Source organism: Neopsephotus bourkii, unplaced genomic scaffold, assembly GCF_033783945.1.
Source record: "Neopsephotus bourkii isolate Nb327-2 ecotype Australia unplaced genomic scaffold, CSIRO-AGI_Nbou_v1 NB_1749, whole genome shotgun sequence".
In the NCBI taxonomy this organism is placed as follows: Eukaryota; Metazoa; Chordata; class Aves; order Psittaciformes; family Psittacidae; genus Neopsephotus; species Neopsephotus bourkii.
The window spans coordinates 7,484,864-7,510,844 of record NW_026902223.1 but is presented as its reverse complement, the minus strand read 5'-3'; the positions used below and the strand labels follow the sequence as shown (position 1 = coordinate 7,510,844).

The window sequence follows — 25,981 nt, the reverse complement described above, 5'->3', positions numbered from 1 at the left end:
TTAAGAATGGCCTTCTAAAAGAGAGAGAATCATGCTGGTTTGTCCGTATCTTTGACCTCCTTTTGGCAGAAATTCTCCTGTTGCCAGAAGCCAGCACTAAACTGATTGTTGTTTAAGCTTCTAATGCATTTGAAAGGATCACTGTCACAAAATAAATAAATTCAGGCAAGTGAATAGGTCATTATACCTTGAAAAAGGGGGAGGTAATGCTGATTTGGTGTCTTAATTGGTTTCCAAGCTAAAATTAATAGTGTGTGGAATCCCTCTTAGTAACATGACTCAGAACTATTTATTTTTCAACTCCTCTTTTAACTCTAGCTGAGATTGATGGGGATGTTATCTTAGCATTTGGGAGATGCAAGCAGTATTGGAATGACAAACATTTCTTGACAGCTTTAGAAAGATGGATGATGTGATGCCCCTGCAGCAGGTTTGGGTGTTTGTGCTTTCTAATGGGTCATCAGGAGACTCTTGCTTCACTTTCAGTCTTAACAAAGGGGAAGGAAAGGTGAGACCTAATTATTGGTTTGTGATGTCTTTGTAATGTGACTTCTCAGTATATAGGTTTGTCATGCAGCCCTTAGCAGAGGAGCATAATGATGGCCTTCCTCAGTTAATGGTCCCAGTTGGTGCCTTCCAAAAAGAACAAAGTAGATGGTTCCTGTTTTTTTTTCCTGCCAAGCTGGTGCTAAGTGATCAAATACACCTTGGATATCTGTTGTTATGTTGTACCTCTGTGCTGTTACCTGTAAAGTATGTGTTACTTTATTTGACAGATCTCTTCATTCTGTATAAAATCATGAAGAGAAACCCCCTACCAAAACTCATTACGGGTAAAATCCTTAGGCTTGATCAGAAACTTTATAGTCTTGTGAGCATCTACTCCCCATGTTTTGATGAGCAGGAGGAATGGGATTCCTCTTCATTTGCTTTATTGCCAAGATTAAAAAATAATACCAACAAATCCATTGTCATACAAATGAAGTTACAATATTGCACTCATCAAGGTGCCTTTGATACTATCTCTCAACGTTTAGAGCTCTTCAGAATATTAGGAACTAGGTTCCTCTTGGCACGAGAGCACATGGTGGGGTGAAGCGATAAGGCTGTTCTCTTGCCAGCAAAGGTAAATCATCACATCCCCCGCAGAGGTTCCTTGATCTTTTCAGACATCTGAACAACAGGAAAAAGTGGGGTTTAAGTTTTAATGCAGAGGGGATACTTGTGAACTCTCTTCTGTAGATGCAGTAGATGCCCTAAATGTGCCATATATAAAAATGTGACTTGAAACTCTTCCTCAGATCAAGTCTTTAAAGGAAAAACTCGTGAGGAATGATTCTAGCGAGAGGTTTGAGCTGCGGGTGAGTCCAGCCAATCAGTTCTGTGACAGGCAGTTCCTGTACTGTGTTTCTGAGGCATGTCTGTGAACGCTGATGCCGCTTTACACCCTTGTTCACATTTAGGCTTTTTTGTCGACTAGATCACAGTTTGTCCAGATTTCATTCATTTTGTGTTGTTTGGGGTTTTTTTTCCTTAACGTTTTTGCCAGGAGGAGCTGAAGACTTCTCTTTTGCCCAATACAGATGGACCAAAGCAAAGGATTTTTCACAAGTGCCAGGAACTTTCAAGTCAAACAGTGAATTTAATTCCAAAACTAAAAGGTGTTTTGAATAAGTAATTTTCTGTGTATGCAAGTGCATAAATAACCTTTCCATAGCCAAAAGCAGGCAAGCCTGCTGCTTTTGTCTGGCTTGAAAGAAAGCGAGCGTTGCTAACAAGACATGTCAGTTAAAGCAGTTAAAGGGAACTCATCGACATGTGATGTGAGAGAACAGGTTATGGATTCATATTCTTGTGCCTGGCAGGAAGCACATTGTGGTGGATTAGTATTCTTATCATTTGAGTGACAATTTCTAAAAAGCTGATTAAAATGACCTGGATCTTGGACACATGGGATGGAGCCGGGAGATGTGTGGAAGTGATTTAAATCTCACCTTTCCACTTCCTTGCTCTAATCTCCTGGGCAAGAACAGAGCAGCAGCGGGGCTGCTTTGTTTTATAGCTCTCTTTAGTAGGCACAGGGGACTGAAAAGCAGCTGATACTCATAGTCTGGAGGGCTGTGTAGTTACCTGCCCCTTTTACAACTGCCCTGGCTAAAGCCGGGAACTCAGCATCCTTCTGTAGTTACTAGAGAGAAATAAACGCTGTGCATCTCAATTAGTGAAGCTTCCGTCTCTGTTTGCTCTCACTTGCCATCTGGAGGAGATGTGTGTCTCCTGGTTGACTCTGCATCTCCTGCTTGATTTAAGCACTTGCTTTGGGCAGCAGAAATACTTCCCCAAGAGCTCCTGAGTAACAACTTTATTCCACCACAGGAATTTATCTAAGCCATCTTCAGTATCGGATTTTATCTGCAGTATTACTCAAAGCAGCTGCACTGTGTCCAGAGGACCTGGCCTCATGTATTTTAGGACATACAGTAACTTAAACCAGCTACTGACCTTGTGCAATTCCTATCTTTGGTGAAGAGATTGTTATTTGAAGTTTTGTTTGCTTTTTAAATTATATGTTGCACTCACGGCATGCTGGCTGTGTGACAAGTATGATTTAATGCAAAGGAATCTCTGGGAAAATGGCTTTGTAAAGTGGTTCAGAGAGTATCTTGGTAAGCATAAAGGTAGTATTTTTGTCTTCAACTCTAATAATTGGTCCTAAAATACATAGAAATACTATAGTTCCTGAAGAGCAGGAAGTATGTACCTCTGCATCTGACATCTGCTTGTAGGTCATCATTAAAAACTTGCAAAAGTCCTGCCTGGGTGAGATCCGGAAAGAAATTAGTTATATTTCTGGCCAGATCAGGTTGTTCTGTGGATGCAGATAGTTGGCCCAGCACAAGAGAAGGGCACAAGGTGTTTTATCTAACTAGGGGTTCAGGTCTGAAACACATTTTATAGCAGTTGTCATTTTAAGATGAAAAGGAAGAGCCCAGTGGTGACAAAGTCTGAGTCCAAAAGGAAAGAATGGGACTGAACATCCTGCACTATGGAAATTGCTCCCTTTGGTTCAAGGAGCCTGCATGCATGGATGGGCAAGTCCCTTCCTGGAAGCGGAGCTAGAGTCAGGAGCTGTTTGTGGTTGCACTGATTGTGTGCTAAATAAAAAGCACTTAAATATTCTATGGTAAATATGATATGGTAAATATTTAATATTATTAGAAGCCTTTGGCAGCTGACCAGAAACCAGTATTTCTTCCTGTGAAAGCTGTTTCTCCAAGGTGGATCATGTAAGGTGAAAGCCTGTCTGTGGTATCCAGCTTGCATTTGCCCTCAAGCTGTGGCTGACCTCCGTGTGGCCTCGGGAATACGCTATTTAGGTGGCTCACCATGTCAGCAGTTCTCAAGATGAAACAACTGATAAAAGCCTGGGTTCATTTTTATTATTATTTCATTTTTATTGCTATATCTTTTTAGCAAAATATGATTTTAGTGGGAAGAGCTGAGCTCATTAGTGGTCACTCAGCCTGAGTCCTGTTTACTGAAACAGGAGATTGACATCTCTTCTTCCATTTCAAGTCATGGACATTGGGTACATTGAAATTAGAGAGGTTAAAGAGCTTTTTTATTCCCCCACATACTGATGTCAGTAAATCTGATTCAAATATGAAGACAAGAAAAATGCCGTATGTAAGGGCAAAGTAGATAATTTGGTACAAATGCTCCATTACTTCATTTAAAGCTACTCATACAACTGCAGACCACATGTAGTCCTTCATTCTCTTTTCCTGCTTCATTAATTCCATGCTTGGCCACAGGCAGCCTCTTTCCTTCCACCCTTGCTGCTTTTCCCAAGGTGGATGCCACAATTGTAGCCACAGGGTGTTCATCCAGCTGGGCTTCAGTAGTGACAGGCATCACCCTCACCTCCATCCCAAGCCCTCAGCGGGGACAGGACCCGTGGATGGAGCAGCACTCTGTTAGGACTGTGTTGCTTTGACATTCCTGAGTGTTAACACAGCCCCGCACTTCCCAAGCTCCATGTAGTGGTACTTCTGATATCACCAAAGGATGTCATTAGCCTGAAGTGCTGATGAAGAGGCAAGAGTTTAATGACTCAGAGCAGCCTTCCAATATCTGAAGGGGGCCTATGAGGATGCTGGAGAGGGACTCTTCATCAGGGACTGTAGTGATAGGACAAGGAGTGGTGGGTTTAAACTTAGACAGGGGAAGTTCAGGTTAGTTATGTGGAAGAAGTTCTTTACTGTGAGGGTGGTGAGGAACAGGGGGCCCAAAGAAGTGGTAAATGCCCCATCCCTGGCAGTGCTCAAGGCCAGGTTGGACAGAGCGTTGGGTGACATGGTTTACTGTGAGGCATCCCTGCCCATGGCAGGGGTTGGAACTGGATGATCTTAAGGTCCTTTCCAACCCAAACCATTCTGTGATTCTATGAGCACTTGTTTTCATGGTCAGACCCACCAAAAGGATTCAGATGAGCTGAAAACCAATCCAGAGCAGTGGGCCAGGCTCTGACACTGCTGCCAGTTAAGTGCACTTAAATATCAAGCGCAGTGGAAAATCTAAAAGGTTCTCAGTTTTGGTGGCACTGGATGTCTGATGTAAATCCCTAGAAAGTCACATTCTTGTAGTGGTCAGGGAAAAAATGTGTCACCTTAAAAACAGCCCACAGGGCAGGTCATACATCTGAGGGGACAAATTGGTGCTAATTGAACTGTGTCTTTGCATTCTCCATCCTGAAAATGTATCTCTAACATGGCAGGTTATCCACATTTTCTTTGCAGTTACCTCCTGTTCTCTTCCCTATGCACAACAATGGGCTTTGCACACTGGCTAATAAGAAGAATGTGTCTTTTGTGGAAGCTGATTAAAAACCTCATAAATTAAACTGTGGTAGATGCCTTCCTGAGCAGACTTTCCTTGGGTTCTCTGTGACATGACAGTGTGGGGTTTAGCTGCCCTTCTCTATCTGTAAGCAACATTGTTCGGGCTTGCATCAATCTTGTTTTTAATTAGAATCCCCTTTGAAATGGAAAATATTAAAGCAGATCCATAGCTGGAGTGGGAACTGCAGAGCCAGAGGGTTTTCAGATACTGCCTTAAAAAAAAGAAGACGAAAAAAGCCATTTCTAATCCTTAAAATATTTGCCTTGCTTTATTTTCATATCTTGAAGACAAACAGGTGCTGTGTGCCCTTTATGATTCTCAAATATACAATCTCCAAGCCAGCAATCTCTAAAGCCTTCCCTTGTTTGTACAATTAGGGTGGGATTTTCAGAATCACTCGCTGTTGGTCTGTCTGTGCTCTCATTGAAATCAAATTGCCATTGACTTCAGTGAGAATCGTGTTAGATCAGTACATGAGTGCTTTTGAAAATCCTTCCCTTTGCCTTTCCTTCAGTCACATCTGTGTACAATTGAATGAAAAGACTTTTGTAATACACTTTAATTATTCGTTGTTGCTTTCATATAAAAATGATTGCGAGGAAAGCAGAAGAAAACCTATAATAATAATTTGACTTTGATCTTATTTACCCAAAATTATACGTTATGTTTTTCTTCTCCTTTTATGTAATTATATATTACTTTATCACAATGTAAGATAAATCACTGAAAACACGAGAAGTAGGAATAATTTGGTAATGTGGAGGGGAAGAGCACTCACAAAGGAAGGAACTCAACTCTTTGTGGTCTGATGGGCTTCCACTGCTGCTTATGGCAGCTTTCCTTGGAATGCATGGGAATGTCAGGAGCCTTTATGTGAAAGGCTAATGCTAAAACCTGATGAATGGCTGTGTTTCCAGCTGCAAGGAGTGGTTTTCTGGATGTCACCTTCCCAAGAAACCTCAAGTTACTGTCCAGGTACCTGGACTGTGCTCTGCCACCACACTCTCCACTTGGTTTTGGTCTACCCACTCCTCCCTGATTCACGTGCCTTTTTGGTTTCCAGTGTGTGTTTCAATGATGTTTTTGGTTAATAGCTTGCTGTTTGGCAGAACTGAAGAGGATCAGAGCTTACAGTAGCTCAGGGGAAATTGGAGAACACCAGGAACATCTAATTCAGCAAAACCAGCCCAGTTTTACCCTTGGCTGTAGACATTCATTGAAGTGCTCAAGGCAGGAGTCCAGTTGTACTGGTTGTTATTTACATTTGCTTAATAATGTTTCCTTGGGTCTGCAGCAGGAGATTTTAGCTGAGGCAAGGCTCTGGCACATCAATCCCTGTAACTCATCTCTCTAGGCATGGAGGGAGGATGATGAAGACCAGCAGCACTGCAGAATAGGAGGTGACTGCTCCTTGCCAACAGCCTCATCTTCTCATCTGCTTATTAATACCATAGATTCATCTGAACTGCCCTTCAGAGAGAAATACATACATCCTGAGAGCAATTCTGCTGCCAGAGATCACATGGGAGCCTGCTCAGACGCAGGAGTGGTTTTGCATTGGGAAGACCTCTTGAGTTGCTTTGAATTTAATTGTCTTTTAATAGCAGGGTTCTGCTCCGTCTTTAGACTCACAGGATTATCGGTTCTGATGTAAATATGTGTTTAGCATTAGAGTAAAATGTTATGTCAATACAAGGAAGACTGGGTGCCTCTTTCAGCCACTGCTGTTTCCATGTGTCACAGATCAGAGCTGGCCCTGGCCAGGGACCAGGCTGGTGCTCCAGATGCTCTCCATCCATAGCGGTGTATGAGAGACGTTTACTAGCCTGAGTGTGGGTGATCTGTTTGATAAACTGAATGACATATTGTTCCTCTTAATGCACTCTATTTATGTTTCTGTGTGAACAGGAGTAAAGGTTTTGGGCTGTCATAATTCAGTAGTTAAAATCCCTCCCGCAGGAATGACCACGGGTGGCAAACAGCACGTGCTCAGGGCTTTCCATCCGCTCCACTGCCTTCATTAACTGCAAATAGTCAGCCACTGTCTTTGAAAACTGAATCAGTGGTGTTGGTGTTTAACTGATGATACAGACAGAGCGAGAGTGTGTCCTGGAAAGGCACAGGATGCCCTCTCAGTCTTTCCATGTCGTGTTAGTCCTTGGAAGTGCCAGTGTAGTGTAATGCCATCTGCAAGGTGATGCTATGGGAATCTTGGCTGAGTCCAAATAAAATCATTAATCTACATGTCCCCCAGGAGCTCTGAATGATTAGCTGCCTTCTGCATTCCCTGCTGTTTCAGGAGGTAGCTTGAAGGAACTGAGCATTCCTTAACGTTTCACTTAAAACCAAAGTGCAACCCAATATGGAGAGGCTGAAGGAATAAAAGAGAAGTTGAGTGTAAACAGCTACAAGTGGTAATGTGGCAGCTAATCTGAGAATTGTTAGATGTTTAAGATATAATTACTGTATAGTAAGTAGATGAGATCTACACAAAGAGTCTGAGGAGCCTGCCAGAGAAATGAACCACAAACTACTCGCTGGCCTGATTTATTTTTTGCCATCATCATGTTTTAAATGCTCGTGCATACTGGTTAAAATTTAGGTTAGGATCTTGAAAGCTGTTGCCAAGTTCTGTCACTCGGGGAATACTAGGTTTAACCCTCTGTCTGCCCTTTGCATGCCTACCTTCCCAAACAGCCAGGGCAGACAATCTTGTGCCTTGTCCAGCTGAACTGATGCATTCAGGCTTCCTGAGGAAAAAGCCTCTTGAGTGCTTCTAAAATATTTATCTATCCAGGATTCATCTTACTGAATTTACTGTTTGCTGAAACAAGCAGTACTGTGTTGGCCGAACATGAGATAGTATGTTGGAGTTCACTCTTTCCCTCCGATGGGATGATATTTGAGATGCACATTTTTCCCATTTTTCCTAGAATATCAGGGGAAAATAATTTCAAGTGGAGAGAGAATTTTGCTGAACATCTGGGAGCAAAATGGGAAAAGTTTGATGAACAGCATCTTGCTGACATGTAATAGCAACTAGCTCAGAGAAGGAATCCAGGGCATTGCAAATGAAAGGGGGTTTCTTAACTGTAGTTCAATTGGATATGTAGCTTCGTGCGTCCAGTTGACAGTAACAGATTATCCTGACTGTCACATTGTAAAGAGTGAGACATTCAGACTGAAGTCATGCAGTAATCTCAATTTCGGGAGCAGCCGTGTCTGTATTCAGCAGAGACAGACGTTATTTCATTACTTAACTCAGCAGAGAAGTGTTTCTTGTGCAAAATGTATGTTATATTCAGGGGTTAAGTCCTTATCATATTCAATATAGCAATATTTCATACATTGGTTATGGTATTGTCGGGTTATAATGATAACTGCAGAAGTTTGAAATCTCTCAGCATTCAACTGTTCATTTTAGTTATGTTTGAGCTATGTTGAGTTTAAAACTTGCTATTTTGATATTATCCACCGCACAGGGAATAACTTTATCCATAAGCTTAAATACTTAAATAAGGAGCCAGAATCTCCTCACATGCACAAGTTTAAACTGGAAGGAAGGTCAAAGCTGTCAGACTTTGCAAATATGAATAAAAATTCTGTCTTAAAAAAAAGCCAAACTGAGCAGAGCCCAAAATACTTGCAGGAGAAAAGCCTTTAGCTCTATAGAAATTTTCCCTGTATTGCTCTATCAGCCTGATGTCAAATGACATCTTTTTCTTCATTTAACATAATTGTCTCTGAAATGTAACAGTGAAACAAACCATTAGCAAAACGCTGAGCTGTCAGAAGCAATCGCTGGTGTCAGATCCAGACGGGGAGCTTTCCCTTCTCCGAAGGTACTCAGGATGCTTTCCTGTAGAGGTTCTTTGTGAAACATCCACCGTTCCAAGGGCTGTGTTGTAGCCACGAAGATCTGACCAGTCCCTCTGAAGTGGGAGCTTCGTGCTCTGTGCTTTGGGCTTGTAGCTGTCCCACAGACTCCTCTGTGCTTTTCTTCTGAACCAGGCTCTCCACTGACTTCAGTTGTAGCTGGGAGAGAGCGTTGGTGCTGCAGATAACAGAGGATGAAAGATAACTGTTAGCTGCCTATCTAAGAAATCAAGGGTTGCCTGGTACTGTACCAGGTTTCTCCAGCAAAGTGAATGATGCATAAACTGACCCTTTTTCTTCCTGCAAAGCCTGAGTTTGCTTCGGGAATATAGGCAATAAAGTTGGAGGCCTTGGGGAGTTGGTAGGACTTGGAAGTGAGTTGAGGCTCCATCCAATTGCCCCTGAGGGAGGCTCGCTGCGAGCAGAGCATCTATGGGCTGTGTAGCTCCAGCCAGCTCTGCCACACAGATGGAGGCAAGAAATTGTACTGAATTAGCTGTGAAACTACTAAATAAAAGCTGCCTTGATGGTACCAATTCCCTGCTTTTACATCTCTTAACTGTCAAGCATTTTATCTGCAGGCTTTAATGCAAAGTAACAAATGCAGGATTCCTCCCCTGCAGGATTGTGGTAAGTTTTGGATCCATCATGGGCAAACTGAGGCCTTCAATATGCAGCACAGGCAGTAATTATCCATTAATGTCTGTTGGCCAGCCCCTGGAGAGGGACAAGGCAGACACTTTTCCAGGGAGTTTTACTCTTGGATGGCAGCAGGGCAGTGCAGGTTTGGGGTCCCCCAGGCAGAGTCCCCCTTGCTGGCTCTGCTGCTGCTTCCTTGACCTTCTTCACTCTCCCCTTGTTGCTTCCCAGGTTTGGACAGCTTCACAAGCATGGCAGAACATGAAGATGATGCCTGCTGCCGAATTTCTTGGCTTTAGAGCTTACTGTTAGCAAGTTTTGTTTAAGCAGGATAACTTTAGCATGTGGGCTTGAACACAGGCACTCACCCTCACTCATACGCATGCAGGACTTTCTTATAACCTTATTCTTGGGAATGATTCAACCTGAGACTAAAAATATCACCAGGAATGGAGAATCTTGTGAGCCGGTTTAGGCAGGATGATCTATGGGCATCCAGTCCTTGCCATGCTTGTGATACGTAGAAGCAACAGCAGAGGTTCCCAAATTGTTATCTAGTCATTACTTCAAATAATAGATGGGAAGTCTGGTTCCTGTAATCTCTGTGTGCCTGTAAATGAAGCATCTTTCCCCTGCTGTGCACCCATAGGGTTCTGATGGGTCCCTGCTGCTCCCAACATCCCTGTCTGCAGGCATTCCCTTGGGAATGCAGCCCCAGTAAGTAGCAAGACCAGTAACTTGGCACTGTCAGAATGAAGATGTTTCTTAATTTTGTCTTGTGTTGCGTAAAAGGCTACATCAGCTTGCTGGAATAACAGAGATTTTATCATGTAGTCATTTATCACCACGTCACCTTAAATCTGTCTGCGGTGTGACTGTGCCGAGCTGTCAGGCTGATTGTCTGAAATGATGATTTCTTCTGGTACTTTTCCTATGTATCCACCATAACTGGGATCCTACCCCAAAAACCTCAGACATAACGTCAGGAGAAAAGAGTCTTTCTATAAATACATCCCACTCTGTCTATAGGAAAATATATGCTTATTATTCTTACTACTATTTTGCACACATAAACCTAAATGGCTTTGCACTTTGCTGTATGGCAAAGTGCATTTCCAGGAGCATCCTTTATAAAAGGGATCATACAAAAGCCTGCAGGAATTCCTAGCATGAAGCTGGTGCTGCCTGAATTTTCCCACAGGCGGTGTTTAAAGTCAAATTGGGTTGTGACATTAAATAACACCATATGGTGTGTTCATTCCCTGCTGCTAGAACTAGACGCTTGGTGCAGTTTCAGTAGCGTTTTACAAGAGTTGATTGATTTTGGGCTGGGTTATAGGTTCTCAGAAGTTAGATGGCCTTGAAAAACACATTAGTGTTTGTCTTTTAAATACCAGAAGCACAATATTTGCAAGGGCTGTTTGTATTAATATAAAACTGGGGGCTGTGTGGATGTGTATATGTAACGATGTACATATAAAAGCTGTGTCAAACCTGTTGAGAACAGAACATGGAATCAAACTCTACTTCAAATGATTCACTTTTGGGGACTTGCAGAAACTTTGTGTCCTCCAGGTGATTTTCTTTCTAAGGGGATGCCAAAAGCATTCATGCAAAAAACTATCAAAGCTCCCTCAGAGGCGTTTGCCATTTTCATTGTATTTCTGAACCTTCAAACCTAGAGATGAAAGCACCTGCAGATGCAGACAGCGCATTCCACGCATGGCATCCTTTCCGGCATCCTTTCATTTTGATTCTTCCTCTTCTCTCTTTTTTTAATTACAGTTCTTTGAGGTTCCGTTTGACTCAAATATGAACAGGACAAAAAACAGACCACTGGTGCGAGGACAGATCAGGTAAGGCTCTGCACACCTGCTCTGCCTAATGAGGAACGAGTCTTCACATTGCTTTTATCTATCTCCAAGCTTCTCTTTCTGTTCAGGTGACAAAACATAGCAAATCCAGACAAAAGAACTCAGCACCTCACTGGTTTGCCATAGTTCTATGTGTTTATCACTTTCATGGGGGGAGTTTGGGTCATCAGCTGTGCTCTGAAACACTGAATTTGTCAAGACAGCAGGATTTCCATTCATGTTGTGTATTTCTTCATGTGTGACATCTGCATGAACCATGTGGGAGCATGTGGTCATGTTCCACTGAACTTACGCATTAGTTTGTCACAAGAGAAGTTCAGGTTAGATCTAAGGAAGAAGTTCTTTCCTGTTAGGGTGGTGAGGCACTGGAATGGGTTGCCCAGGGAGGTTGTGAATGCTCCATCCCTGGCAGTGTTCAAAGCCAGGTTGGACAGAGCCTTGGGTAACATGTTTAGTGTGAGGTGTCCCTGCCCATGGCAGGGGGGTTGGAACTGGATGATCTTAAGGTCCTTTCCAACCCAAACCATTCTATGATTCTATGAGATCTTCAATATTTCCCCTCTAAGAGCAAACACAAATGCATAGATTGGTTGGAGCAGAATCATAGAATAGAATCATAGAATAGTTTGGGTTGGAAAGGACCTTAAGATCATCAAGTTCCAACCCCTGCCATGGGCAGGAACACCTCACACTAAACCATGTCACCCAAGGCCTCTTCCAACTTGGCCTTGAGCACTGCCAGGGATGGAGCATTCACAGCTTCCCTGGGCAACCCATTCCAATGCCTCACCACCCTAACAGGAAAGAATTTCCTCCTTATATCCAATCTAAACTTCCCCTGTTTAAGTTTTAACCCATTTAAGGGTTAAATGGGTTTAAAGGTTTAATGGGTTTAAAGGTTTAAGTTTTAACCCATTATCCCTTGTCTTATCACTGTAGTCCCTAATGTAGTCACATATATCTGTTAGAACATGAACATCCATTGGAATCTCCCAGCAGAGGTAGCTGCAAATCATTGTTATAGTGGTTTTGTGAGGCACCATCTTGGCTTTGCCTTTTCTGCATGTGGTGAATGCTCTCAATGGTGGCACCTTATGAAAAGAAAGTAAAATTTTGGCATCATTTAGTTTATTATCGTCCGTAAGTGAATCCTTCCTACTCCACCTCCCAAATAAAGCCCTTTATTAGCATAGGGAATCCCTTGGATGAAGCAGAAATCCTTGATTCACTTGGTTTTCTGGATTATATGTCAGTACAGTTTCTCAAAGGCTGTTTCCCAGCTAAAAAGGCAAAGTGAAAAAGAACATCACCAGAAACCTCCAGCTTATTTGCAAACTAAATCTGAAGGCCCAATTCATAAATGATTCAACAAACAATTTTAGTATTGCGTTTCCATGATTTGTGCCAAGGATTATTTATAACAAAATTATGTTTTCCCTTAGGCTTCTGCGAACAGTTGGTCCTATTTATTTCTGTGTTTTATCCATCACCTTTGGAGGGCTGAAAAAAATGTGATGGATGAAATTACAAGAAAATTGAGACAAAATAGTCAAGTGAACCTCGGGGTAAATTCACTCTCATTGTAAATAGCTAGAGTGCTTCAATAAACTTGGTCCCATTTGTTCTTGAGGATGGTGCTAATTACAGATGCCTGAGTTGAGTTAATTTTACTTAAAAACATATTTTAGGGACCACTGCAGTGAGGGCAGCTGTTGCACATACACTAAGTCAGCCCTAATCATGCTGTACAGGGGAGCCGCGCTGCTGCTCCACTTGCATGTGGTCCTTTAGCTTTGGAAGAAGCTGCACTCATTAGGAAGAAAGATGATGGGGGGATGTTCTAGTATTTGTTTTTGTCGTAACGTACTAGCATTGCAGTGTCTCTGGAGTCAAAAACATAGCTAGGAAACTTTCTGCCAACTTTGGATTCGGAGAGAGCAATTTGTTTTATAAGTTCCCAGTGTCCTTAAATGAACTCCACTGTCATCCGAATGCACCACGGATTGGCAAACCCATATTTAATGGATTTTCTTACTTCCCCCTCCCTTCATATTTGCTTTCACCACAAAATGGTAATGTTGGGGACTTTGTGTAATCACTCATCAATCTATCTACCTGACTGTCAACAGCTAATTTAAAGTTCTTTAAAGTGTCACTTACCTTGAATAATGCCGCTCTCGTTCCCTGTAGACGTGAACATGCAGACCTTGACTGGGGTTATTTCTTCTGCGGTGTGCCAGAGGAGAATAATCCAGTGCAAGTGATCTAACCTTGTTATATTTTGCCACATATTCCCTGGTGTTCCTTGAACGTTTTCCTTCCTGGCTGATTAAAGAAAACCCTTAAATGGTTCTGCTAAAACTAGTCAAAACCAGACCAGGCCGAGATGGATAAGCTGTGTGTAAGAGGCTGGTGTCTTGGCTATGGGAAGGAATGCGGAGAGCTTGGGGTATGGGTAGAGTTCTTGCCCCAAATTTGTCTGACATTTAAGTTCTGACATTTTCTTCTTTTTAGCTGCTTCATGTCATAAAATGCTTGCTGCTTTTTTAACTCTGCTGTGTTGCAACATCTGTGATATCCAGTGCAAATGAGGCATCATTTTGCGATCCCTCTTCATCTACTTTGTTTGTAAATACACTGTGATTTCCTGTGGCTTTTAATTTCTTTCCTTCCTTTTTATTTATTCCACATAAGTCCTTGTTACAGAACTGGCCAGGTGGGGTTGCAGTTTTTGCATGGTCCAGTCCTGAAGTTCCTTTGAAAGAGTGAGAAGGTTGTTAACTCTCCATCATGTTGGCTCACTGCAGCTCCTTGGAAAGGCTTTTGGTGATGGCTTTGACACGAACTTCTGCCCACTGAGAAACTGCACTGAGACCAGTGACATTCTTTATAGAGGTTGTGGCATCACAAGGACAATTCTTAGACGCTTTGAGCTTGGGCCAGAATCAAGCTGGTAACCCCCAGTGAGAGGTCCTTGGTGTTCCTGAGTCATCCAGTCCCTGGATGAGCTGGCGCCTTTAGTTTAGATAAGCTAATTCATGGAGCTGGCTCATTAGGAAATGTTATGCTGTGCTGGTGTAGAGAAATGATTCCCGTGTGTTTCACTTCATGGCCTCCATTTGCAGCTTCAGCCCAAGTTTATTTAGGTTTGAGATCAGCTGGCAGTTCTGACTGCCCCTGCTTCCAGCATGTCTCCCCTTCCTTTCTGCCTGAAGCCTTCACTTTGTTTGAAACCTGGTTTTGTTTGAAAAACAACACGTCCTGTCCTTTATGGCAACACTTGTGTGTGCTCGTTTCCCTGCATACACAATCACATGGTTCCCAGTTCCCTTCATCTCAGCCTTTTCTACAAGTTGCTGAGGACTTGCAGTTTCCTTTGGCATCAGTGAGGAGCCTCAGTAGCTTCCAAAGAAATGCTCTGTGGCCAAGGCTGCAGTGTGGAGTGTGAATCAGAGGTTTGGCTGGGGACAGAGCATCTTTATCTTACTGGTGACACTCAAGAAGTGTTTAAGTTTGGCAGCTTTGGCCTGACCATTGCTCCAGGCAGCACCCTGTGAGCCAGGAGCCAGTTCTGGAAGGATGGGGTTTGGAAAAGCGATTGTTCTCCATCCTTTGTGAAGTCCTCTCCATACCACATCAACTTTAATACTTTAATGTGCCCTGCTGTGTGTATTTTATACCTTTTGGCCTGGATCAAACCATACAGGCAATGACAGGACTCTGCAGAGCTGGGGTCTGCTGTGCATATAGGCACAAGAGTACACACACCTTATTTGCCAGCCCCAAATCTACGTCTGATGCCCCAGGGGAATCTTCTGACACTGTTGATGGATTTATGACAAACAGCACCCGATAGTTCCTTGAGTGCTTTGCTTTACAATGTCCTATTTCATTTGTAAGGCTCTGGAAAAAAAAGGTTCCTTTGAGCAACGAGACGTAACCATCCTTATTCTGTATTCAGAGAGTAATCAGAGACATCCTGTTGCAAAAATAACAAGAGGAGACCCAAACACAGCATGCCACTAAACGCCGTCCATCATTCCAGCCTGCCCACATGTCCTCCTTCCCTCCTCTGACCCCTCAAGTCTTGTTTGGAAAGCCAAACAGCTTGAGATGTTCGTCATACTTGGGCTGCAGTGTTAAACCCATTGAGTGTGTTTGCATTTTGCATTGTAACAACAGCTGATATTATTTTTCCTGCTATTAATGTCATTGACAAGGAAAAATTTCATGGGCTCAGACAAAGTTTGGACTGAAATGGCAGCAGCTTTGCCTGGTTTCCTGTTGGGTCTGATTTATTCCTATTGCTTTTTAAGGTAATGGATTTAATATTCCTGCAGGTGAGTTTAAATAAATCTCTAGTATTAGCTGCAGTGGCTGAGTGAGCTTAGCCTCGACGATGACAAGTGTCCTGCTCCATTATATTGTACCAAGTGACAGTTTTGATTGCTCCACTACACAGAACTGCACACGCTCCGGTTAGAAAGTGACCGGGTTTATGAACTTCAAGTACTGCTGGAGCTGCTGTGCTAAGCACCCATAAAAAATGTAATAGTTGTACAGGAATACTTTTTCATCTTAAAGGAAAAGGTCTCGACCAGCACATTCTAAATAACCAAGTCATGGCTGTGTGGACACCTTTCGGTTCTGTTCCCACCCCATTTTGTGTCTTGCAGCCATTTTCTGTGCCAAGTCCTTTGGGTTTGGTTTTAGCCGTGGTTGCAGGGTCTGCCAGGGAGTGGGGATGGGGTTTCTCCCTTGCTTTACCTGAAGTTTGTGTCCCCCAGGCTGTGAAGCACTATACAGGCAGTGTCAGGATGGTCCTGCATCAGAACCTTAGGTGAGGTCCTGCAGATCTGCTCACAGCAGGATCAGCTCTTAGGTCAGGCCTGATTGCTTCAGGCTTTATCTAGTCTGGTCTCATAACCTTCAGTATGAGAATAATGCACTATAGGACTTAGTTAAATTCTCCTTACACGGAATATTTGCACTCTCAAACTTGCTTTTCCTTGCCCCTTGAAGAAGTTAAAGTCTATTAACGTGGCAGAGGGTGGCACAACACAGATAATGTCTGGGATGCCTTTAAAGAAATAAATCTTCATGTTGTTTGGGGACTATTTTTTCCTAGAATCCCATTAACTTCCTCACTTAGCAATGCACAAGGAGCTGTGTTCTGTATATGAGCTGCTTATGGTCAGGGTTGGTGGTTATTGCAGTTAATGGAGGCAGTAATGCTTTCTCCTTGTTGACATTTCAGAGTGGAATGTTGACTTTGATCGGTTTAAGCTATAAGCCAAACTCTTGAAGAATGAGACCAAAAAGACCTCCTAAGTTAGTGACGTTTCTCTTATATTAACTAATTGTAGTTATAATTGCAACTGTGTAACTTGGACAGTCATAAACATGTCAAACTTACCCTATTTATTCAAAACCACACCATGACTCTGGAGTAGCTCTATGTAAAGCTGAGTTTTCCTCTCAGTTACCTGTAGTAGAGCTTACAGTTATAAGTGTAACAAAACCAGAACATGCTGAACAAATCTGTGTGCATCTTAAGGAAAAACATCCTCCTGTAATCACTGTTGATAACTCGGTGTAATTAGCTTGATTCTTTGCTTGCTAACACTAATGTGAATCCGGAAGGTTCCTGCTGATGTTAGTGGAGCTCCACTGATGTAAGTGAGAAGAAATCCATGTCCTCGGCTTAGGCTGAAGCCTGCATTAAGCGTTTAGCCAGCCCTGCTTTAAGCCAGGAGTTTAAAACCTCCCCAAGGGTGTGGGTACAACTTTGGTTCCCATTTAAAGAGCAGCCTGTGCTTAGGCTGGCTGGGCTGCTCCCTTGGGTGGTCATTTCAGACAGGTTTCATTCGACTTAAGTTAAATAAAACAAAACCTCCATAAATCTACAGTTCTTCAAGAATAATCATTTTTAAGGGATCAGATGCTCGTTCCCTGCAGGGAAACATTCCACTATTTTGTTTAGAAAATACCTCATTTTAAAGGGACTGCCCTGAGATCTTTGTGAATGATAAAAATGTTTCTTTTTGCAGTGGGAGGCTTTCCTCTTGTTTAAACAGGGCGCAATTCAAAGCAGACACCACCATGGCTGCCTTTTTTTTTTTTGTATTCCTGCTTGTATTCAGGCTTTATTATTTGAAAACAAGTAAACGCATTCCTTCCCCACCACCACCCCCCTGGCTTCCCTGGGTTTGTTTTCCACCCTGTGCTTTCCAGAAGCTGTCATTGACTCTGTTTGGTAAACAAGAAATTAAGAAGGCAGCTTGATATTTCTGACATGTACAATTGCTTGTAAAAATGTACTTCTTCCCTTTGAACAGCGGGATGGGTGAGGGTTTTCTGGCACGGTCACGTCATGGAGAAGTGTGTGTGTGGGGGGGCAGAAACCTTGAGGCTAAAACATAGTTTAATGAGAATAAAACCCACATCAAAGGATGGTCTAATGGAATGATATAATGCTTACTGTGTCACTTTCCCAAAGGGGATATGGATGACAGTACTTATATTTCAATTATCTCTTCACTGCCTGCATAGGATGTTGATTAAATGGTTCTAAGGTATTAGAGGCCTTTTGTAGAATGCGCAGAAAAATGGTGATACTGCACATTATCCTCAGATCAAAATGTGTATTAGCAGGAAATTATACAGCTCTAACTACATCTCTATTTTGTTTCTTAGGGCAATAAAGAGGGTTGTTTTAATACCTCTGACATTACATTCAAATTCGTTTCAGTTGAAACAAAGAGGTTGCTAAGCTATCCAGCTAGTGCCTTCAGCTCACTCCTCCTCGGACCTAATTCTGCTGCAGCTCAATGGGGACATTCCTTTGCAGCCAGCTCTGTTTGGTAAATATAAACCCCGCAGAAACACTTGACCCCTCACGCCTTGGTGCTTTTCAGCTCAGCCAAGGGGCCTTTACCATGGAATTACTTATCTGGATCTTTAATTGCACGTGGGACAGTTGATAAATCGGAGTACATTGTACATCGCCCCACGTCAGGAAACATCCCAGATGCTCATGTATAAACCAGGAGTCACGGTGCATTTGGTTAAATAGCTGCTCCATCTGCTTGTGGGGAACGCTGCGGAGAAGTGATACGGGCTCCTTAATGGAGTTGTCTTATCCTCTCATGTCAGCTCCTCGCCGGGGGGTAGAGCCCCATGAGCTGGAGGGAACCAAGCTATTGTACACTAATCCTTCCATCTTTGTGTCCCATCTGAACGGGCCTCTTGGCCATCAGTTGTAGCCATTGACTCTTTTCTTTTTTGACTGACTAGTGATGAGTCATTTCATTCAAAGGTGATGTTAAAGTGAGTTTTCCCCCTTAAAACTTAAAGTTTGAAGCCCAAGATCCTTTCCAGTGTTCTCGTGGTGTGGTGGGTCTTCTTCCCTCATATGTCAAACATTTCAGGTTCGTGTTTGTAAATTGTGTCTTAATGCAGTCAAAACCCCAACACTTTGTTCCCTGTGTTAGTATTGAACCTTATCTGGTTTAAGCACAACAGCATCATTATTCAACGTGTGCCAAGTGTTGTAGGAAATGTCACCGCTCAACAAGTCCATTACGGAGCTGCCTCTGATTAGAAGCTGCTAGACCCTGAGATCTGTTTACAGTAAGTCATGTTAGAAGTGCATTTCTTTTGGTGAAGGACAGAGTTTATCATGTCTTATACAAGTTATAACTTACGTGTTATCAACTTCACAAGTCAGATAGAAGAGAGGTTTTTCTTACACTTTAATTAGCTGTGCTAACACAGATGCTCGCTCTCCAGTCTTTATGACCAGGAAAGCTGCATTCCTGAGGTTGAGATATGTGGGGAACCTCTTTGATATGTTTTAGTTAATATTTTTTTGCTAGGCACATAGAATCACAAGGAATATTAAATGATAAATCATGCTGTAAAGGAGCGTGAGCCACAGCGGCTTACACTGCTGCCCTTGTGTGACAATGATTATGTTGTATTTGTGCACATTTATGGTATAAAAGGGCTTTTTTGTTTGGGTTTTAAGTGTAAAATACAACTTCAGATGTTAATTGTAGATAAACTACCGAATAATAATGCACCCATCCCAAAATACAACTATTGTCATCCTCTTCACCTCTCAGATGAAACATAGCACCTACTTAAGAGCGTGCTGTAGAGTGTTAAAATTGCACAAATCAAATCAAATGCATGCTTGCAGTGTTGCAGAGCAATCTGCGGATAGGAAGGATCTGATTTAAACTGCAGTTTGGCAGGTTCATCTGTGTGATGGCTCTGCCCCTTGATGGTGTGGAGAGCCTGATCCTCCTTCCACTGCAAACCACTGCTTCTTGTCCTGCTGTCTGTGGCTGTAGTGAATAGCCAAACTCCTTCATCTGCGTTGCCCCTGGGGATGTATTTCGAGTCAGTGGTCTCAATGGCTGGACTATCTTTTCTCTTTTCTTGGAAGAGCAGGTTGGTGAAAACCAGGTTGTTGTAGTGACAAGACAGGGAGGAATGACTTGAGGCTGAAGGAGGGGAGGTTTAGATTATATATAAGGAAAATATTCTTCCTGTGAGGGTGCTGAGGCACTGGCACAGGGTGCCCAGAGAAGCTGTGGCTGCCCCATCCCTGGCAGTGTTCAAGGCCAGGTTGGACACAGGGGCTTGGAGCAACCGGCTCCAGTGGAAGGTGTCCCTGTCTGTGGCAGGCGGTTCGAACTGATTGAGTTTTAAGGTCCTTTCCAACCCAAACTATTCCATGATTCTATAAATACTCTAGAATTCCAGTTTTCTCCATCTTACTGAGGCTGAGAACTGTCTTGAGACTTCTTTATCCCCTGATTTCCACATGCTGGCCGAGGGCTCAGCAGAAGCACATGTTAGGTTTAATCATGCTAAATCACAGAAAAATGTTTCTGAAGAGACCACATTATCCATCCTGTTTGTCAGCTGGTCTGGTTCTTAAACAGAGGAGTGAGATTTTGAAGTGAAATGAATGGCTCACTTAGCTGCCATGCTGTAAGGTCAGGTTTGTCAGGTGAAAAAGGAGGATTTCGTTTAAATACTGAGAGGGACATTTTTCAAATGTACTGTACGTTTGTCTTGTAAGCCCTTTAAAGAAATATTTACATTTTCCTGTCGGCAGGGAAGCTGTGAATATTATTATTCACCCTTTCACTCCTACCTAATAGAGCCATAGAGCAAGGAGCATGCTAAGGCTCTGCAGGGTTGCTTAGGGCTGTTATGATTAGCGTTCTGGTGTGTACAGCAAGTGTAACAAGAGCATAAACGTGTTGTAAGTATGGGTCTTTTTAATTTTTTACTTCAAGTGAAGTGATGAGACAGGCTGAGAAAGCTGGGGCTGATCATCCAGGAGAAGAGAAGCTGCATGGAGACCTCAGAGCAGCTTCCAGTATCTGAAGGGGGGTACAAGGATGCTGGAGAGGGACTCTTCATCAGGAACTGCAGTGATAGGACAAGGGGTGATGGGTTTGAACTGGAACAGGGGAAGTTCAGGTTGGATATAAGGAAGAAGTTCTTTACTGTGAGAGTGCTGAGGCACTAGCACAGGGTGCCCAGAGAAGCTGTGGCAGCCCCATCCCTGACAGTATTCAAAGCCAGTTTGAACAGAACCTTCGGTGACATGGCCTAGTGTGAGGTGTCCCTGCTCATGGCAGGGGGTTGGAACTGGATGATCTTAAGGTCTTTTCCCACCCAAACCATTCTGTGATTCTGTGAGGCCCAATTGGAGCTTCTGCTTAATAACAGGGGGCAGCATAAGTTCTGCTTCTGTCTTAATGTGATTTGTGAGCTGCAGGTGTCCCCAGGGCTTTGTGAGCTGTCTCATCCCAAACCTGTGGTTGCTTCAGTCTTGGTTCTCTGGGCAGACTCTGGAACCCATGAACAATGAAAGAGCATAATCTGCATGGAGTTAGACTGGTAGAAACGAGAGAGGAATATGTTGAGAAGAAAGCTCCATGAGGGTAGGACTCAATTCTCTGTTTTCAGCCGAGTGGAAATTCCTCTTGCCTCATCTTAGCACACACGTCGCGTCTTTGTGGAACTTTCAGCAGAATCGATCAAGCCCATTTTGATTTACACAGGCATAAAAAAGAGAGATGTGTCCCTTTCAAGATGAAATGATTCTTTTAAATGAGCTGTGCTTGTTTATGATAGTTTTCAAGTCCCTCGCTCTGGCAAGGGAGGCAGAACATCTGTAGCTCAGGTCTTTGAGGAGTGAGGGGAACTAATTGCCTCCAGTTTGGTTAAAATACAGCGTTGATTATGCTTTTCTACAATAGCAATACACAGCACGACAGGGCAGCTTGGGCTCCACACATGGGTTGTGTTTTCAGTGGGGGAGAAGTGAATTGACACAGACACGGGATATTTTATCCTAGTCTGTATTTATTTACACTGCATATACTCCTGAACAAGTACATGAGATAGCAATGCCAGAGCTGGGTTGGCAATTTAGTTCCAAATCTCAAGGTGGCAACTGCATGAGAAAACCCAGGTAGGTATCCATGTTTACCTATCACTGAGTTCCACCTAGGCCAAGTTCTCACTGTATGCCGTTCCTTGGGAGATTTAGACATCACACAGGGAGTCCTGCACCTTTTCCCTGCTGATGCTCCAGTTATCATTCCACATCCAGGTTAGTGCTGACTGGCCTGGCTGAGCCCCATAGACAAAGGAAAGGTATGAGGGGTGATTTCTTTCCCAAACACTTGCATTTGAAAGAGGTTTATTTGAGGTTCAGCTCTGTAAACCCTTAATCCGGAGACACAATGCTGTGGTGTTGAAGTCCTGATTTAAGTGTGCTTAAATGCTATCCATTAACCCAGCTCATTAGGGTTTTTGGGAGCATCTACAAGTTTCATGCCTCCTCTTACCCCAGGGTTTCTCCACAGCTCAGATTTTGTGTGACAAGTTGGCTTTGGAAAGTTTCCACTGTTTTCCACACTATTGTATTGTACATATGGGGGAAAGCACTGTCCCATCTGAGATTGTCAATGTCTTTGTCACAGATAATATCAGAAACCAAATCACAAAAAGCCAGTTACAAAACCAGAAGCAGACAGAATCGCAACAAGCGTGTTCTGGCAATCTCAAAACTTGCGGTACTTTTATACCCAGTTAAAGGGGATTTGATCTCAAATTCGGTATTTGTAGTGCATGTAGAGCCTGATCTGCCACAGCAACACGTTTTTGGGGATGACATACCAGACGCTGACAGAATGTAGATACTGCTGCTTAACTTGTGAAGACAAAGTTAAATAATTCATTAAGGAAAAACTAAGAGACTTGACAAAGCTCCCCATTTATTTGCACCTCCTAAAGGACGTCTTGTCAGTCTTCAGTGGTAAATGATAGACAGGCGTGTACTCTGATATTTGGAGTTGATGGGGAAAAATTGAATTCCCAATTAAAAGTGTAATTTACTTTCACATTCTGGCTTTAAAATACATCATCCTTCATCCCTTGTCATGAGTCATGAACTTTCCTGCATGGCTGAGAGAGAATAAATGAATATCTATTAAGATCTTTCTCTACATTTTTTTTTCCCACTTAAAATAGTAGCATTTTAGCTCATTCATAGACACTGTTTAATATAATTCTGGTACTTTGCAAGATGAAGCCTCAATCAGCAGGTTTGGAGGCTTTTCACAATGTACCTGTGGAAGATGGTACCAAAAGTGAGAGCACAGATTGCTTGTGTTTACTAACGCTTCTGACTGATGCTGGATCAGATCTACATGAAAGAAATAAAGGGGTCTGGCAATATGTCCATTCTGGTAATGCTAAAGCTATTTTTCCCTATTCATTGGGAAGAAAGATCTCTCCTGGAGACAATCTGTAATTGGAAGTTGTGGTTGAATATAAAAACACCTTGTCAGTCATGCTTTGAATCCTTAAAAGCAGACAAGCTGCCTCAAAACTGTACTAATTATGGGTCATCATGCAGCATCATGTAAGCACTTTGATTTAAAAACTCAGAGGGAAGTGTGGCTATGGTTTTTCTATCAGGTACATCCTCAGTCTGTCTGTAGGACTCTTCTGGAGTTTAATGTCTTTTGCATAGAAAAATAGGATCATTTTAGAGAAGTCATCAGCGATGAAGCTACTGATCCAGGCAATGTTATTCCAGTTTCAGTTTCCATTAGTGGTGTTGTTATTACTGTAGAGCTTTTACAGCTGACAATGGTCATGAATATGGTTTTTATTACTAAATATATAAATATGCAGCCTAAAAGGATTTGTGTGGAAAGTTAACATTTAATTTCAGTGTTGGTAGATTGTCATCGTTCAGTTTTCTGCCGTGATTACTGATTGCTTTTGAATGCTCTGTGCCTTACTTTGAGCTCGGAAGCTGAATGAGTGGGGATTTTTTAACCTCCCATCAAAAATAATTCCAGGGAAGCTACTGTTGCTATTCAGGGCAAAATGTGCCTTTTACAGCTCATTTTTTGCAGTCAGCTGAGCTGGCGTCACTTGCGCCAGCAGACGACCCCACTGCTGGTTTCAGGCATCTGTCCATCTGGGGAAGCAGGGCTGGAAGGCACACAAATGCACTCCAGATGTGTGCTTCAAGGAGATGATGACCCTTCTTCCCCATTACCTCAGTCCTAGGAGCACGAAGGCTTCCACACAGTCATATGGTGCTGCAGTGCATAATGTCCTCTGCTCGTTGTGCCTCTTCCCAGTGGGATAGGATTGCCTGGTGTAACTCCTGGGGTTGATGGTGTTCCCTGGTTTTCTTGGTGGATCTCTGGAAGCTGCTGGAGAGGGTTCAGCCGTTCTTGGGTGCTGATCTTTAATGATATAACTAAAATCTTTAAAGAATCCCCTGGCTGATCCTCCTTTAGCTGAGGGAGGTGACCAAATCATAGCTCGGTACCATATGACAGCCATGGTGATTGCATGCTCAGCTCCTACCCTGGGACTGGTTTTTGGCAACTCTCAGTGTTGCCTGTCCACAGGGATTGAGAAGATGCCAAAAGATGAGCAAAACTGTAAACCAGCAGCTGGGGAGAATGATGCTTTTCTGCACGGGGTTAGGTGCATTTGTGCTGGGGATCTCCATGGGTATCTTCTCCTCTTGAAATGACCGTGGGCTTTTGCAGCCAAAGAGACCTTCAAAGGGATGTGACCTGCACTTCAGTTTATATAACCTCTCATTGCTGTTGGAAAATGTAAAAACATCAGGCTGATGCTTTTGTGTGAGTTTAAGTGGCTTCCGAAGCCTTCATAGCTTACTGCTGACCTGGAAAAAATTAGGGAGAGGAGGGGGCTTCCTCCAGCAGCCTTGTACTGGCGAGTAGTCTGGGGACATTTTTAGTACCTAGAGATTCCAGAAATAATAAGCAACTTATGATGCTTCCTCCTGAAATCTGATTTTAATTATGGCTTTGGAACAGTGTTCCTGCACTGGACTCATATCTCAGCCCGTTGAAATGAAATTGCAGAGATGAGAATCACTCTTGTATTCTTTGTCTGCCAAATACCTTCTTCCGAGCTCCTGCTATTTTCAGCACTGTGAGTTGAGGGTTCAGGATGCTTCTCTTCTTACTTTACTACAGATTGTTTTGACACTATATACAGACAGAATTAGCACCCAGAGTAGCAATATTGAGATTAATCCGAGCTGTCCATCTCACCTTTATTGTCTTGGCACTGTTTAGCTGCCACTGTTGAAGATACTGAAGTCAGGGATAACTTAGGACCATTTCTGTGGGCAGAAGTGAGGGGAGGGAGCATGGGCTTGAACTAAACAGAAAACTCACTAAAAACCAAAACCAGTTTTGTCTTATCAAAAACTAAGTAGAATTACACTTTAATTAAAGGGTTTGGTCTGTGCAGAGTATTTGATGTTACTAAAAATGCCACACAGAGGAAAGTGAGGATGCATATCCTGCTCTTCTCACCTTCCCTCTCCCCACCAGCCCATGCCTGTATGCAGAGGATCAGATGGGGAGGTGCAGCCTGGTTGGAGGTGTCTGGGGGCAGAGCTGGGTGCTGTGCTGTGCCCAGCCTCTGCCCTTCATCATAGTTTATTCTTCACCATCCTTGTCCTGCTCATTTCAGATCATCACCCTGTGTTCATAGAATCATGCAATCAGACAACAGTGAGGGTTGGAAAGGACCTTAACATCATCTAGTTCCAACCCCCAGCCATGGGCAGGGACCAGCAGAACGGATCGGTGGCCCTGTGGTTCAAGGGACAGTTGTCAATAATAATAAGATCTAAAACAGAATAATCATCCAGGACTTGCAGTGTTTCAATTCATTAAGGTATTCAGTGCATGCTGCAGCAAAGCCAAAGGGCATTGTTGTTTTGGTTGGGTTTTTTTCAGTTTGCCCTTTTAGAAGTGGGGATGTTTCTATAAAACGTTTTTGACAGACAGGGAGAAGACAGAATTTGTTTTATTACCTCCTGGATTAGGCTTTGAATCTCATTTTCAACTCTAAGCGCTCCTGCTTCACCTGAAAAATACACAGGCAATCTTAAATGGACACTTACATCCAGGCTTATGCTTTTATGTAAATATGTTTTGTGTGCCGGTTCCCCATTAACACAAGGTCACAAATGAAGTTTCTCATGTATTTACATAACATCTGAACATGAATTGCAGGCAACTGCTGATGGCACGAGTGTGTCTATTCAGGATTCAAATGGGCTTTGTGTCTCTATTAGCATAGGA

At 42.9% G+C, this 25,981-nt stretch overlaps 1 protein-coding gene across 1 annotated transcript in view; it reads left to right on the top strand.

Moving 5' to 3' along the window:
- Positions 1-25,981, top strand: part of LOC133225083 (protoheme IX farnesyltransferase, mitochondrial) — a 102,786-nt gene that overhangs the window by 56,774 nt on the left and 20,031 nt on the right. The window contains exon 5 of the mRNA XM_061377135.1: positions 11,203-11,273. Coding sequence (XP_061233119.1) covers positions 11,203-11,273 — 71 coding nt within the window. The remainder of the gene's footprint in view (positions 1-11,202; positions 11,274-25,981) is intronic.